General features: G+C 67.8%; 1 protein-coding gene across 8 annotated transcripts; it reads left to right on the top strand.

Annotated features, from left to right (window-relative positions):
* Positions 1-1,468: 1,468 nt before the first annotated feature.
* On the top strand, positions 1,469-13,775 carry PLEKHG5 (pleckstrin homology and RhoGEF domain containing G5). 8 transcript variants are annotated; one of them, XM_069782895.1, is made up of 22 exons: positions 1,469-1,589; positions 4,540-4,616; positions 6,678-6,807; positions 6,968-7,070; positions 7,151-7,211; positions 7,314-7,405; positions 7,484-7,620; positions 7,698-7,846; positions 9,423-9,608; positions 9,786-9,956; positions 10,031-10,126; positions 10,220-10,270; positions 10,385-10,534; positions 10,613-10,723; positions 10,793-10,942; positions 11,029-11,166; positions 11,340-11,459; positions 11,560-11,692; positions 11,764-11,879; positions 11,951-12,090; positions 12,165-12,956; positions 13,069-13,775. In XM_069782895.1, the coding sequence occupies exons 3-22, from the start codon at positions 6,765-6,767 to the stop codon at positions 13,076-13,078; spliced, it is 2,949 nt and encodes a 982-aa protein (XP_069638996.1). In that variant the 5' UTR covers positions 1,469-1,589; positions 4,540-4,616; positions 6,678-6,764; the 3' UTR covers positions 13,079-13,775. The 8 variants fall into 8 exon arrangements, with proteins under 8 accessions (XP_069638996.1, XP_069638992.1, XP_069638994.1 ...); XM_069782891.1 differs by lacking the exon at positions 1,469-1,589 and adding an exon at positions 2,303-2,702; XM_069782893.1 differs by lacking the exon at positions 1,469-1,589 and adding an exon at positions 2,828-3,349.
* Positions 13,776-13,824: the final 49 nt, after the last annotated feature.

Below are 13,824 nucleotides of genomic sequence, written 5' to 3'. Positions count from 1 at the left end.
GAAAGTGTTCTCGGCCTTGGTTCGGCAGCAGTTCTCTGTTTGAAGCCCAGCCTTCGGTTAGCTCTGGGTTTCAGAGCGCAATGCGCGGTGGCGTGAGCATGACTTCCTAGTAGCCGTAACCTTAGGCTACTCGTGGTTTGGGGAAGAGCTCCTGCCGGTGGTTCTCTCCCTGGTGCTGTGGCTGACCCGCATCTGGGTGTTTCGCTTGTCCAGGAGACTGGGGAGGAAGGAGCAAGTCAGAAAATCCTCTCTCTCTTCCTGCGTGACTGCAGATACAGCCGCTGGAGGGAGTCCCCCGCTCTGTCATACCTCGCTGTGGCGACGGCCCCATGCAGCCCTCTGTGGCTGGCGACACTGGTGCTTTATTCCGCCTTGCGGCTGGCTCTGGCCGCATACCCTGCTGCTACAGTTTAAGTTCAAAGTCTTGAGCGCGGGTCTGGGAAGAGCTCTGGGTCTGGCTCAGATGTGTCGCCCAGCTCTGTCTGAATAGGTTGTGCTACAGCTAGAGGCTAAAATGGGACAGAAGTGGGGAGGAACTTGTAACCCACGATCTGTGTGGACCACTGGGGTGCTTGGTCTTGCCTCACTCGTTACCTGGTCTGTGCCCCAGAAAGACTGGGAAAGACTAGAGGAACTTTTTTTTTTTTTTTTTTTTTTTCCCCCCTCCCCCCAGCTCTTTGTTGGGGCAGCAGTTTGCTCTGGAGTGAAGATGAGGTTGGTGGGAGTCACGCAGAGGAGGTGAGTGAGCATCTCAGGCTGAGTTGAGGACCTGTTTGGGAAAACCACTTATGAATGGGTAATATCGGCATGTCAGGCATTTAATGGATCCAAGACTGCAAAAATAACTGGACTTCTAACAGCGGTTCCTACTAATGTGACACAGCCCTGCCTGTGTCCCAGAGCAGAGGGACAGTCTGGCCTGGGGGTCTGCAGCGCCCCGAGACGGGTGCCTGTTCAGACCCCCTGCAGCCAGGTTTCTCCTGCGGAGGAACGAGGGATGCAGTGGGCATGCCACTCGATGCTCGGTCTTTTCAGCTGGTGGCTGCTGTGGGCGTGAGTAATCCACAAAAAATGTTTTTATCTGGTTTGCAAGGAGATTTGCTAGCACTCTGTGTACCTACCTGTAAACGAACAAATTAAATGGGATGACTGGCGGGGAGGGGGCGGAGCTGGAGAGGAGCTGTGAGGGGCTGCGTGGCGTTGCTGCCTTTTAAAGAGTTAAAGCTTTAACTTAATCCAGGCCTAATTATCCCCATCTGGCTGGCTCTGGCAGCAAAGGAAGGACTTGGCCGGCAACCTGGCCTGCACAGTGGCTAAAATAAATACAGGGGCCACCATCGTGCAGCCAGGGGGAAAATCCTGGGTGGGGCGAGGCGGGAGTTCAAGTCTCGGGAGAGTGGGTGGAAAAGGCGCTGGGAAAGGTGAGACAGGCGAGCGGTACGGGTGAGATGCCCGGCGCCGTAAACCCCCCGGGGCCGAGCATACCCCTCTGTGCTGTCACCGGCCCCCCAGCATCTGCCTCACCTGGCCGAGAGTGACGGACCCTGCACTGGCCGAGCGGGGCTCCCCTTGTCGGAGCCGGGGGACGAGTGAGTAACCCCCGTGCACCTGTGCCGAGCCTCGAGTGTGTGGCTGGGGACTTCGGAGTGTAAACCTTGGCATAGCATCCCGCTGGTGAGGGTGGGAGCACTTGGTACTTCGATCGATAGGAAATGGGTTACTTAGCACTTCAAACATCAAGGATGTGCTAAATAAAGCAGGAATTTTTTAAATTTTTTTTTTAATACGTTAGCATCTATTAACTTTGTAGCGATGATTTCTTTTTTAGTTTCTGACTATCTTTTCTGGCAAAGGGCACCTAGAAGCAGCAAAACTGTGGGGAGCATGTCGCGCCTTTGGGAGAAGATGCTGTTGATGCCGATGACTTTGGGGGCTGGGATGGTCTCAGCCCAGCTGATTGTCCCGTGCGGTGTTTTGGTTTTCCCCGTTTTAGGGAGGGGTTTGCGTGGAGCAGGACAGAGGTGCTGTCCTTTGCTGCCTTTGTGGGTTTTAAGCCTTATCTGGTGCTTTCCCATTTACTCGGGTTTAGCAGGGAGGGAAAAACCCCCAAAGACCCCTGGCTTTCCCCGCGTGGGCTGGGGGCCCCCAGTGTGTCCGCAAGCGCAGGGGTGCAGCCGGGGCCCAGGGCGGTGCATTCCTGCCCCCCCAAAAGCTGTCCGACGGCAGAGCCGCCGAACAGCCCCCCTCTTCATGCCGATTATTTTAATCACAAGCGCGTCTTGTCTCTGCGGCCGAATGTCTTTCATAGACGGCGGAAAGTGAAATTTGTGCAATGTCCGTAGGAGGCTGAAGAAAGGCCCTTTGTGTGCCCCCCGCGCGGGCGCTGGGCAGCCTCCAGCGGCACCCTCCGCAGCCCCGCAGCTCCCGGCCACCGGCCTGAATGCGCCGCTTGTCCGGAGACCGGGATCTGCTCTTAAAGCCGGAGCCGGGCTCCCCGGGTTAGTCCCACCGGTGGCCCCGGCAGGGTGGGCACAGCTCCGGGGGGGCCCCCCCCGGCCGCGACCCCAGGATGTTTCTGTACTGGAAGAAGCGGGGCGCCTACGAACTGGAGGCTTTGCCCGCAGGGCTGGCAGGGCTGGAGTACGGGGCGGTGGAGCGCTTCTCCTGGAGCTCCAACCTGGACATCAGCGAGGAGCTCGGGGGTAGGTGGCCGGGGGGCTGCGGGGGGGCCGGCAGGCTGCGGGCAGCCCCACTCGGCCAAAAACCTCCAGCCCTGGCAACAAGGGTGAGGGTCTGGGAGAAGCTCCGGCCGGAGTGGGGATGCTGCTGGGATGCTGTAGGGAAGGCAGTGAGGGTGCTGCAGCGATGAGACAGGGAGAATGCTGCAGGTGCAGCCGGGGAACGCTCAGTAAACGGCCCTGTGCCACCGGCACCGCTCCTTCCGGCTCAGGCATCTGAAATGGCGAGCTGCCACGGTGCGCTCTGGTGCAAGGACGGTCCGGTTTCAAACTCGTTTGCCGTCACCGTGAGAGCCGGGTGTGATAACGCAGCCCGTGGCACCAGGAAGAGGAGGAGGTGACCGGCCGGGGAGAGGAGCTGGTGGGGACAGGATCCCTCCTCCGGCCCCCAAAGTGTCCGGTGGGGAGCCGGACACCCTCCTGCCTCTGCCAGAAACTGGGGCTCCCTCTGCACGTTCCCTGCCAAGGAGCTCCCACCGGCACGCCTAAGGCCCTAGTGCGCGCGTGACCTGCTGCCAGGGTCACCGGTTGGGAAAAGCCACGCGGCTGTGGCCGTGGCACGGGGCTGGTCCTCGGCACTGCTGGCTGCTCCGGCCAACCTCGAGTTTTTGGTGAGTTTGGAAAACTTTCCCTTGGGTGCGTGAAAGAATTCCTCGTTTGTTTCTGTTATTATTCCCGATAGGTCAAGTGAAACGGCGGCGGCGGGGGGCGGGGGGCTGGCCCAGCCCGGCGGGCGCTGCGGGGCAGCCGCGGGGACAGAGCCCTCATTGTGCTTCTGCCGCGGGGGCAGCACGGTGGCCCCGGTTCCCAGCCCTCTCCTGGGGGGCGGTGAGCCGAGCCCTGCCCGGCTGCTCCTGCGCCGTCGTCCAGCAGCGCCCACCTGCACCCGGGCTCGCCTCCTGGCCGGGAGCTGGGGCGGCCAGCACCGCTTCGGGTCGCCTCCCTCTCTCCAGGCAGAAGCGGCAGCTTTTTCGGCACTGCCCCAAAAGGCGGTTTTTCCCGCAGACTGAGTCTAACCCCGGCCTTGGCCACGCTCCCGCTCAGGCCGGCGCGGATGCTGTTTTTGTTGGCAGGAGGAATGCGGGAGAGGGGAGCGGCGCGGCGGGGGAAGACCCTGTGCCGCCTGCCCTGCTGCTGGGGCTGGTGCGGTGGTGCTGTCCGGTGCGGCCGTGCCGCCTGGCCTCCCCACGTCCCCTACGTCGGCTCAGTGCCCAGCAGGACAGCTTCCCATCGGAGCGTCCCTGCCCTGCAGCGGGACTGCCCTGCAGGAGGGTGTTCGTGCAGCTCGTTTGCTGCAAGTGGCCGGAGTCTGTTATTTTTAAACAATTAGATGCGACGTGTAACAAAAGCCTTCAAAATAGGATTTGTCTATAAGGCCGATTTAACTGTCAAAGCTTAAAGTGCCTCCTAAGCCCTGCTGGGGGCTGGCAAGCGGCAGATTTAGCGTTCCTGCCGCAGCCCAGGTCCGTGCCGGCCCCGGGGCAGCTGGGGCAGGTCCGTGTCCTGATCCTGCGATTTGGGGCGCCGGGCAGTAGGTGCTGGATCCTGATGCTGCGGGATGCACGGCACCTTCCCCCAGCGGGGATGCAGCACTGGCTCTTGGGCATGGGGTTTCATCCCCCTGGATGGCCTGTGGGGCAGGCAGGAGCAGGCATGCCCAGCCTCGGCTTTGCCAAGCTCTTAAACCCAGGGTTTGCGGTGTGGGAGCCTCGGCGCTGCCCCACTGCGTGGGCAGGTCTGGGAGCAGGACTGGAGGGGCCTCCCCGCGGCACGCCGGCACTGACCTCCCTCTCTCCCACAGCCGAGCCGTGCCCACCAGAGGAGACGGTGCTGCGCTGCCAGAACCCCAACTGCACCGGCGAGAGGAGGGCGGCCAAGGTGGGTCCCTGTGGGGGTGGTGGGCGGTGAGTGCCGGGCAGCTGCCTTCTGCCGGCGCCTGGCGTTGGTCTCGTGGGTGAGAAGGGGCAGCGGGTGGCTGTGCCCGACCTGCCGCTCTACAAAGCTCCCCTGGCACGGCCAGCAGCCCCCTGCCAGCCACGTGCCCCCTGGCCCGTGCTGGGCATGCAGTCCCTGGTGCTGTTGTGGTCCTGCCGGCATTTAATGGCATGGAGGTAGCTTGCCCGTTTCCCCTAGCTAGTGTGATTCGGGCTAATCCACTCCAGCCCGTCTGTCCCCTGCTTGCTAACATGACGCCAGAGCAGATTTAGGGTCCCTTCTCTCCCACCGGCTGGCCAGGTGCGGGTCTGGCCAGGACCCATGCACCGGCTCCTGGTGCGTCCCTGGAATTCCTGTGCCGGGTCGCAGGAGGTGTCTTTCTGGTGCAGCAGGCAGGACGGTAGCCAGGCTATGCTGGGAGGTGTGCCGCTGCGCTTTGTTTGCACAGCTGGGGTGGCAGGGCCAGCACTGCCGGGGGCACACGTGGCGCTGGGCTATGGCCACACCGGGGCACGGCTGGGACCGCCAGGAGGGACCCACCGGGGCCACCCTGCCGCCGTCACCAGAGACCCCCAACAGCGCCCAGCAGGTAGCGTGGCGTGGGGGGGGGGTTCTGGCCGGGCTGGGGCTCATCCTGCTGTGGCACGGAGCTGCATCGGATCCCCCCTCGCTTAGCGGTGCAGCTGCCGAGGGCGAAGCTGCCGTGTGCCGGGAGCGTGGTGGGGCCGGGAGCCGGTGGGCAGAGGGGTTTGGGTGTTGTCCCGCGGGGACGAGCCCAGGGCTGAGCCGCCAGCACAGGGTGGGTGGGGAGCCCTGCATCCCGGTGGGGCGCCTGGTAAGGGCCCCGTGGGATGCCCACTGAGCGAGCGCCAGCCGCGGTTGCTGCCTGGAGCCCTTGGCCACGCTCCCTGTCTCGCAGGTGCCACAATGGCCGTGAGGGTGTTGGGCTTGGGGCACACGGTGGGAGAGCAGGAGGGCTGGGGCTGGGGGCATGGAGCATTCTGGGCAGGGCTGGTGTGTCGCTGGGGCCGGGGCTTTCTCGTGGCGCGGGGTAGGACACCGGTGGGTGCCGCGGCAGCGGGTGCCGCGGAGGGACCGGCGGCTCCTCGGGGAGCGCGCGGGTGGCGGGAGCGCGTCAGCTCTGACCTCAGCAGCGCCGGGAGAAAGGAGGGCAGGAAGCGGGGGTGGCCGGAGCTGCACGGGCGCTTCCTCCTTCCAGCGGCACGGTGCACAGCAGGCAAGCCCAGGCAGGGTTTGCTACTCCCCAGCAGCCCCTCGCAGCCCTCCACATGCAGGGCGGCAATGGGGGTCCCGCACGGGGACGGGGACGTGCCAGCAGTGCGGTGGGGCTCACCGGCAGTGGCCTATGGCACTGCAGTGCCCAAGAGCGGGGCCAGCTGGACCCCCCAGCCAGGCGGGCACTGGCCGGGGGTCACGGGCCGTGTACTGCGCTGGGGGCCCGGCCGGGGGTTTAAAAATAACCCGCTGTGAATGCCCGGCGGGGCTGGGGCCGGGGCCGCAGCCGGCACACAATCGGAGGAAACGCGCCGGCTTCGAGCATTGTTTCGCCACAGACGCTCGCTTCCTCTGTCCCGCTGCAGGGACACTGCTCTCGCCAGCACAAAGGGGCCGTGGTGCGGGAGGGCGGCCTTCCCTGGCACCCGGCAAGGTGCGGGTGGCACGGGCACAGGTGGCTGTCCCCCGACTCCCCCTCTGTGCCTAGGCACGCACAGCCTTCCCAGGGTCCCTGCTCAGTGTGGTGGAGTGGGGAGGGGGCTCTGTGGTGCAGGACCCCCTGCCTTGTGGCCGTCTCCTGCTCACGCTGCTTTCCCCGTGCCCGCTCTGGCCTTGACGCTGCCCACAAGCGGCGTGCCGGCAGCGGATGGGGATGGGGATGGGAAGGGGGGACCCGGCTGCTCGTGGTGCTGCCCGTCCTTCCCACCGGCGTGCCATTGCCGGCATCCCCCGGGGCAGCCCGTGCCCGGCTGACGCATGCGCCTGCAGGTATGCCACCACGTGGAGTGCCGGCAGCTGAACCGCAGTGGTCCCCTCAGCCTGTGTGAGCTCTGCGACGGCCGCCTCCATGGCGCCATGCACTTCGATGGCCATATCCGCTTCGACCTGCCCCCGCAAGGTGAGCAGGGCTGGATGCGGCCGGCACCGCTGCTCCCAGTGGCTCTGTAGCATCGGGATGTGCTCCGGGCCGGTGCGGCACAGGGATGGGAGTGGGATGCGGCCAGAGCCGGCACGGGGCTGGGGGTGCCGGTGCAGCCCAGCTCGACGCCCGTTTGCAGGCTCCATCCTGGCCCGCAACATGTCGACGCGCTCGTGCCCCCCGCGCACCAGCCCTGCCTCTGACGTGGAGGAGGAGGAGGAGGGACTGGCGGATAGCAGAGGGTGAGCCCCCGGCCCCGCGCGTCCCCTCTGCATCCCCAGCCCGCGGCGTCCCCGTCACCCTGCCTGCCCTGTGCCCGCAGGGAGCGGAGGAGCTCGGCCCTGAAGCTGCCCAAGAAGAAGGCTCGGCGCAGGCATACGGACGTAAGGCACCGGCCCCTCTCCCCGGGGCGCTCGGTGGGGCAGCAGCATGGCCCCAGCCAGGCGGGAGGGACCCCTGGGTGAGCGGCTGCCGCCTCCCCCCAGGACCCCAGCAAGGAGTGCTTCACCCTGAAGTTCGACCTCAGCGTCAGCATCGAGGCGGAGATCGTGCCAGCCGCAAAGAAGAAGTCTCTGGGGTGAGTCTGCTGGGGACAGATGCAGGGACCGGTGCGGGGACAGACGTGGAGATGGATGTGGGGCTCCTGTCCCCGCAGGGAGGTGCTGCTGCCGGTCTTCGAGAGGAAGGCGATTGAGCCGAGCAAGGTGGACATCTTCCTGGACCAGTCCCACACGCCACTCTCCCTCCAGTTCGAGGCGTACCGCTTCGGGGGGCACTACCTGCGGGTAAAAGGTGTGGCAGGGGCCCAGCGGGAGGCTTGGCTGCCCCGGGGGCTCCCAGGGGACTCTGACCGCTTGATGCTCCCGCAGCCAAGCCTGGCGATGAGCTGAAGGTGGAGCAGGCGGCACGGGATGCCAGGTCGGCCAGCTTGCCCCTCCTGCACCCTGCCAGCACCACCGCGCTCCTTGGGCCGGCGCCGGAGCCCATGCCAGGACACCGGGAGGGCACTGACAGCCTGGTGAGTGCCAGTGCCAGCCCTGAGAGGGGAATTGGGGAGGGGCTGGTGGGCCGTGGGATCCCCCTGTAGCCGTCCTTGCTGGGAAGATGGGGACGTGGGGCAGCGGCACGGCGTCTCCTGGGTGGCCTCATGGGGCATGGGCTGAAGACCCCCCTGGAGTCCCAAAGAGCCGGTTTGGCTCCTCGCTGTGCCATGCCGGTTGTGCCGTGGTGGCAGTGCACGGGCAGCGCCCCGTGCCAGGCGTGGCAGCTCAGCCGGTGGCACCGGCCCTGCAGCCGTGCCACGTACAGGCTGGCACCAGAGCAAAGGCAAACAGGAGCCCCAGTGGCCCCAGCAATGGCAGCCGCTCGGTGCCGCCCCGGCCCTGCAGCTCTCCCTGGCTGCCAGTCCTCCTCTCGCCGCGGTGCCTGACAGCTGCTGAGCACAGCTCAGTCCTGCCCCGTGAACCCTGGCCCCAGATAAGCCGTGGGACCGGGCTGGCCGCCACTCCCCACGGGAGCAGGCTGCCACGCTCACAGGGAGCAGCTCCAGGGGGGCCGGCGGGGACAAGGTGGTGCTCAGCCCCGTGCCGGTCAGCCCCTGAGGGTGGCAAGCTGGCCGCGTGGCCGGGGCTGGTGGCCGCCCGCATCCAGCACTACAACACCTGGCTGCGGGACCGGCACAGCCCCGGCGGGGCAGGGGGGCCAGGGGGCAACCAGCCGCCCCTGCGGGGGTCTCGGCCCCCGCCACCTTCCCGGCAGCAGGCAGGAGCAGAGCCGTGCCAGGGCGATGGGGCCGGCAGCGGTTGGGGTCCCTGGGGACCCGGTGGCACGGTGAGTAACAGCGATGGTGCCCACGGTGGCTGTCCCCACCTGGGTCTGCAGACAGGGCAGGGTGCAGGGCCGTGCCGGCGGTGGCGGCGGCAGCGTGCTGCATCCCGTGGCTCAGTGGCACGTGGGGAGCCCCGGCCCTGCTGCCCTTTGTGCCGGGGCAAGGAGATGGCAGTGGCCGTGTCCCGGCACGGCCCAGGGATACACGGGGAGGCAGCCGGTGCAGTGGTGCCTGGGCCAGCAGGAGCCGCTTGGCCGTGACCCAGCTCTCGTGGTCGGCCGGGGGGCTTTGATCTCTGCCGGTGAATTGTTCGGCTCTGGTTAGCTTATCTGGTAAGGAGGGAAATAAGGTTTTCGGCACTGGCCCCACCTCCTTTTGTTTCGGAGGAGCCCGGCCACAGCCTGCCCAGCTCCGGCTCCGCCGTCCGAGCTGGGAGCGCGGCTGGGCAGGCGGCTTGGCCAGGGTGCTGCACCCCATGGGATGCCCTGAGGCTGCCGGGACCGCTTGCCCACGACCAGCCGGGCTCGGCCAGGCAGCACCAGGGGCCCTGCGCCCCCAGGATGCAGGTAGGCAGGTCAGTGCGGGCAGGGGATCGTGGCCGGGGGGACCCCGCTGCCTGTGGGTGCCATCAGGGTGTCTGTCCGTCCCACGGGCGCTCAACGTCAGCCTTGCTGTAGCATCGCACCGCACCGTGCTGCTGTCCCCATCCCGGTGGCACAGCTGTGCCAGGCGCTGACCCCGGGGGCACCGGCTGTCCCCGCTGCAGGCTCCGGGCCGGCGGAGGAAGAACATGACGGAGTTCCTGGGGGATTCCAGCATCCCCAGCCCTGAGCCGACCTTGCACGGCGGTGGCTCTGTGCCTGCCAATGGCACCGACACCTGGAAGAACCGTGCCGCTAGCCGCTTCAGTGGCTTCTTTGGCTCCGGCACCAGCACCGGCTCCTTTGGGCGGGTAGGTGGGACGCGGGCTCGGGGAGGGGGCGTGGGAGCTGCTCGCGGCTATGCTGGGGAGCTGGGATGGGTCCCCGGGGCTTGAGCCCCCCCCCAGCTCTGCGGCAGGGTGAGGGGGTCCGTGGCACGTCTCCGCCAGCCCCCCGCCCAGCTGCTCTGCCCCCCCACTTTCGGCCAGGAGACGGAGAAGCTGGAGCAGCTGGCGAGCAGGCTGCATGCCTACGGCAGCTTCGGGCTGCCCAAGCTGCCGCCCCAGCTCCGCTTCGACCGTGACTCCTGGGAGGAGGACGGGGACGAGGCCGGGCTGGTGCTGGAGGACAGCTGGCAGCAGATCATCCAGGGAGCGGAGGTAGGGTTGGGAGTCTGGGGGGCTGCGGTGGCTCTGCCCAGCCACCGGCGCAGCGCTGACGCTCAGCCCGACAGGCCCTGTCGCGCCGGCAGTGCCACCAGCAGGAAGCCATCTGGGAGCTGCTGCACACCGAGGCCACTTACATCCGCAAGCTCAAAGTCATCACCGACGTGAGTGCCGGCGGCAGCCACGCCGTGCCACACTGCGGCAGGGGGCCGGGGGCCGCGGCTGCACCCCACCGGCTCCCCGCTTTGTCCCTGCAGCTCTTCCTCTGCTGCCTGCTGAACCTGCAGGAGTCGGGGCTGCTCTGCGAGGTGAGCGGTGGGGGGGCTGCGGGGATGCCCTGGGTCGGGGAAGGGACCTCAGTCTGGCCACACCGGCGAGGGGAGGGTGCCGTCCCCAGGCAGCTGCCTGCCTCACACCTGCAGGTGGACGCCGAGCGGCTCTTCAGCAACATTGGCGAGATCATCCGGCTGCACCGTGAGCTGTGGCGTGGCGTCATGGCCCCGGTGCTGGCCAAGGCACGCCGGACCGGGGCACTGCTCGACCCCGTTGACTTCCTTGATGGCTTCAAGATGGTGAGCAGAGACCCGGTGCCACGGCGGGGGACCATATCACGCTGCGCCCTGCGGTGACTCCCGCCTTGCGTTTCCCAGTTCAGTTCCCTCTTCAAGCCCTACGTGCGGTACTGCATGGAGGAGGAGGGCTGCATGGAGTACATGCGGGCGCTGCTGCGGGACAGCGAGCTCTTCCGCGCCTACGTGACGGTAAGGGGAGCGGCTGGGGCCGGGGCCGGGGCCGGCGCCGGTGCCGAGGCTGACACCTGCATGCCGCAGTGGGCCGAGAAGCACGAGCAGTGCAGCCGCCTGAAGCTGAGCGACATGCTGGTGAAGCCCCACCAGCGCCTCACCAAGTACCCGCTGCTCCTCAAGTCTGTGCTGAAGAAGACAGACGACCCATGCGCCCGCGACGCTGTCACCACCATGGTAGGGGGCCGGGGGCACAGGGTGGCGGGGCGCGGCGTGAGGTGGTACCCCCTGGCCTCTCGAACCCACCACCACCCCGGCCGCAGATTTGCTCCGTGGAGCGCTTCATCAATGACGTCAACTCGCGGATGCGCCAGCGGCAGGAGCGGCAGCGCCTGGCCGCCATCCTCAGCCGCATTGACGCCTACGAGGTGGTGGAGGGCAGCACGGATGAGGTGGACAAGGTAGGCTGGGCAGGGCGGACCCACGATGCCACGCCGCCCCAGGCCACACTGCCTCATACCATGTCCTGCTGCCCCATGCCATACCGAGTTATGCCACCCCATGCCACCCCATGCCACGCTACCCCGTGCCACCCCATGCTGTGCCTGGCACTGACGCCGGGGGCTCCCGGCAGCTGCTGAAGGAGTTCCTGCGGCTGGACCTGACGGCTCCCATCCCTGGCACCTCTCCGGAGGACACCCGGCAGCTCCTCCTCGAGGGCGGCCTGCGGATGCGGGAAGGTAAAGACAGCAAGGTGAGGACCACGGGGGACGCGGAGCCTCGGCCCCAGCCCCTGCCCGCCTGCCCCTGCCCGCTGCGCCGGCTGGCGCCCACGGCCCTGCTCTCGCCCCCAGATGGACGTCTACTGCTTCCTCTTCACCGACCTCTTCCTCATCACCAAGCCCCTCAAGAAGGCTGAGCGCACCAAGGTGGTCCGGCAGCCCTTGCTGGTGGACAAGGTCGTCTGCCGGGAGCTCAGGGACCCAGGTGAGAGGCGCCGGGGGTGAAGGGGGCTGCGGGGGGGTCCCTGGATGCCGCTTGACAGCTCCTGCCCACAGGCTCCTTCCTCCTCATCTACCTGAACGAGCTGGGGAGCGCCGTCGCCGCCTACACCTTCCAGGCCAGCGGGCAGTCGCTGTGCCGCAGCTGGGTCGAGGCAGTGCGCAACGCCCAGGTGAGGGGCGCAGGGGGCGGCTGGGGGTCCCATGGGCTCCCCGTGCCTCTCTGATGCCTCCCCCTCCCCAGAACCTGCTGCAGCGGCTGCGGCAGCGCCGGCGCCTGGAGGAGGAGGAGGAGGAGGAAGAGGACGGCGAGAGCAGCGCCTCAGCTGCCAGTTCACCCACCGTCATGCGCCGCGGCAGCGCCAGCCCGGACTCGCAGTGGTGGTAGGGAGCGAGAGGGGGGCCCCCAAATGCCCCCAGCCTGGCATGGCCCCCTCCTTACCCTGCTGCCCCCGCAGCCCCTCCGACGGCTCCACCGAGACCCTTGCCATGGTGGCGGCGGCAGACGGCGGTGGCGGCGAGCTCTCCTCCCCAGACTGGGACGCAGGGCCCTTCGGCTCGACCTCGGACGGCTCCTCCATCAGCACCGGCGCCTCTGCCGACACCTCCACCTCTGCCGAGACCCCCACCCGGGAGCTGCCGGCGGGCGCCCTGCCTGTACCCCTGCCCCATGGCACAGCTCCCCCGGCCGGCGGCTGCCGCTCATCTTCCATCGACAGTGCCTATGGCACGCTCTCACCCGCCTCCCTGCGGGACTTCAGCCAGCAGCCGGAGGGGTTGGCCGAGGAGGGGCGGGAGCCCCCCACGGCCCCCCAGCCACCCCCGGCCCCCCGGCCCCCTTCGCCCCGGCTGCGCCGCCGGCTGCCCGTGCAGCTCCTGCCTTGCCCGGCCAGGGTGCTCAAATCCAAGTCGGAGGCCAGCCTGCCCCAGCTCTTGCCCCCCGCCCCCCCGGCCCCCCTCAGCCAGAGCCGCAGCCTCTCTGACCTCTGCGCCGGCCCCCCCCGGACTAGCCAAACCCCTGGCCCTCCGGCTGCCCCCAGCAGCAGCGGCAGCTCCACCTCGGAGCTGTCGGAGCCGGAGGAGCCGGCGGAGAGCCCAGCATCCCTCCCGGGGGAGCTCGGTCGCGACCCACTGCCTGCTGCCCGCCGGACCCTCTCGGACCCGCAGTCGGCACAGCACCGCAAGCTGACGCTGGCACAGCTCTACCGGATCCGGACCACGCTGCTGCTGAACTCCACGCTGACTGCCTCGTAAGTACGCTCCTGCCTGCGTGCTGCCGGACGATGCTCTGGCTCTCCTGGTTGCTCGCCGGGGGCCAGGTCCCGCTGCTGAGGGCATTTCTCCCCACTCTGTGCCTTGCAGGGAGGTCTGAGAGCTGCCGGCACGGTAAGGACGGACAGGCGGGCACATCGAGGAGCTGCTGCCACTTCTAACTGTAGCGTGACGCTGGGGCCGGGCAGAGCAGGCCCTGGGATGTCGCGCCTGCGGGGACACGGATGGGGATGCAGACCGGTCCCCTCGGCGAGGATGTGCCCCGGGCATGGCAGCGCGGGGTGGGGGGGGCTGCCCGCTTCTCCCCGGAGCGGGGACAGACACAGCACACGGCTCGTGCCGAACCCTTGTTCGCAGAGATGAGGGTTGGTGGCCGGGGCCCAGCTGCCCCGTGGGGCGTTGGGCAGGGGGTCCCCGGGACATGGGGGGCTGCAGGGGGGGGCGCGGGGCAGCTCTTGTGGGCGAGGAAGGGATGATGACGTTGGTGGTGGTGAGCGGGGAAGGTGCCGAGAGGGACACGGTGCTGGCGGCACAGTGCTGTGGGTGGTGCGGGGAGGAGGCTGGGGCTGGCGGCAGGAGGGGACGGAGCTGGGCTGGGGGGGGGCAGTGGCCCCAGGGTCCGGCGGGAGCAGGGTTTGCCCTGTGGGGCGGGATGGGCGGCAGCGGAAGGCAATGCCCGGGGCCGGAGCGTGGGAGCCGTGGGGGGACGTGGCGGCAGCCGGAGCGCCAGCTGTCGTCCCGTGCCAGGCTGCGCTCCACGTCTCGGCCGAGCAATAAACCCAGCTGGTGCGCTCCCGTGCCCGCCTCGCCTCTCCTTCAGCCGCAGTGGCACCCTACAGCTGGGCA

Source organism: Haliaeetus albicilla, chromosome 4 (assembly GCF_947461875.1).
Source record: "Haliaeetus albicilla chromosome 4, bHalAlb1.1, whole genome shotgun sequence".
Taxonomy (NCBI): domain Eukaryota; kingdom Metazoa; phylum Chordata; class Aves; order Accipitriformes; family Accipitridae; genus Haliaeetus; species Haliaeetus albicilla.
Note: the sequence above shows the minus strand (reverse complement) of the source record. Positions and strands in the feature narration are given on the sequence as shown.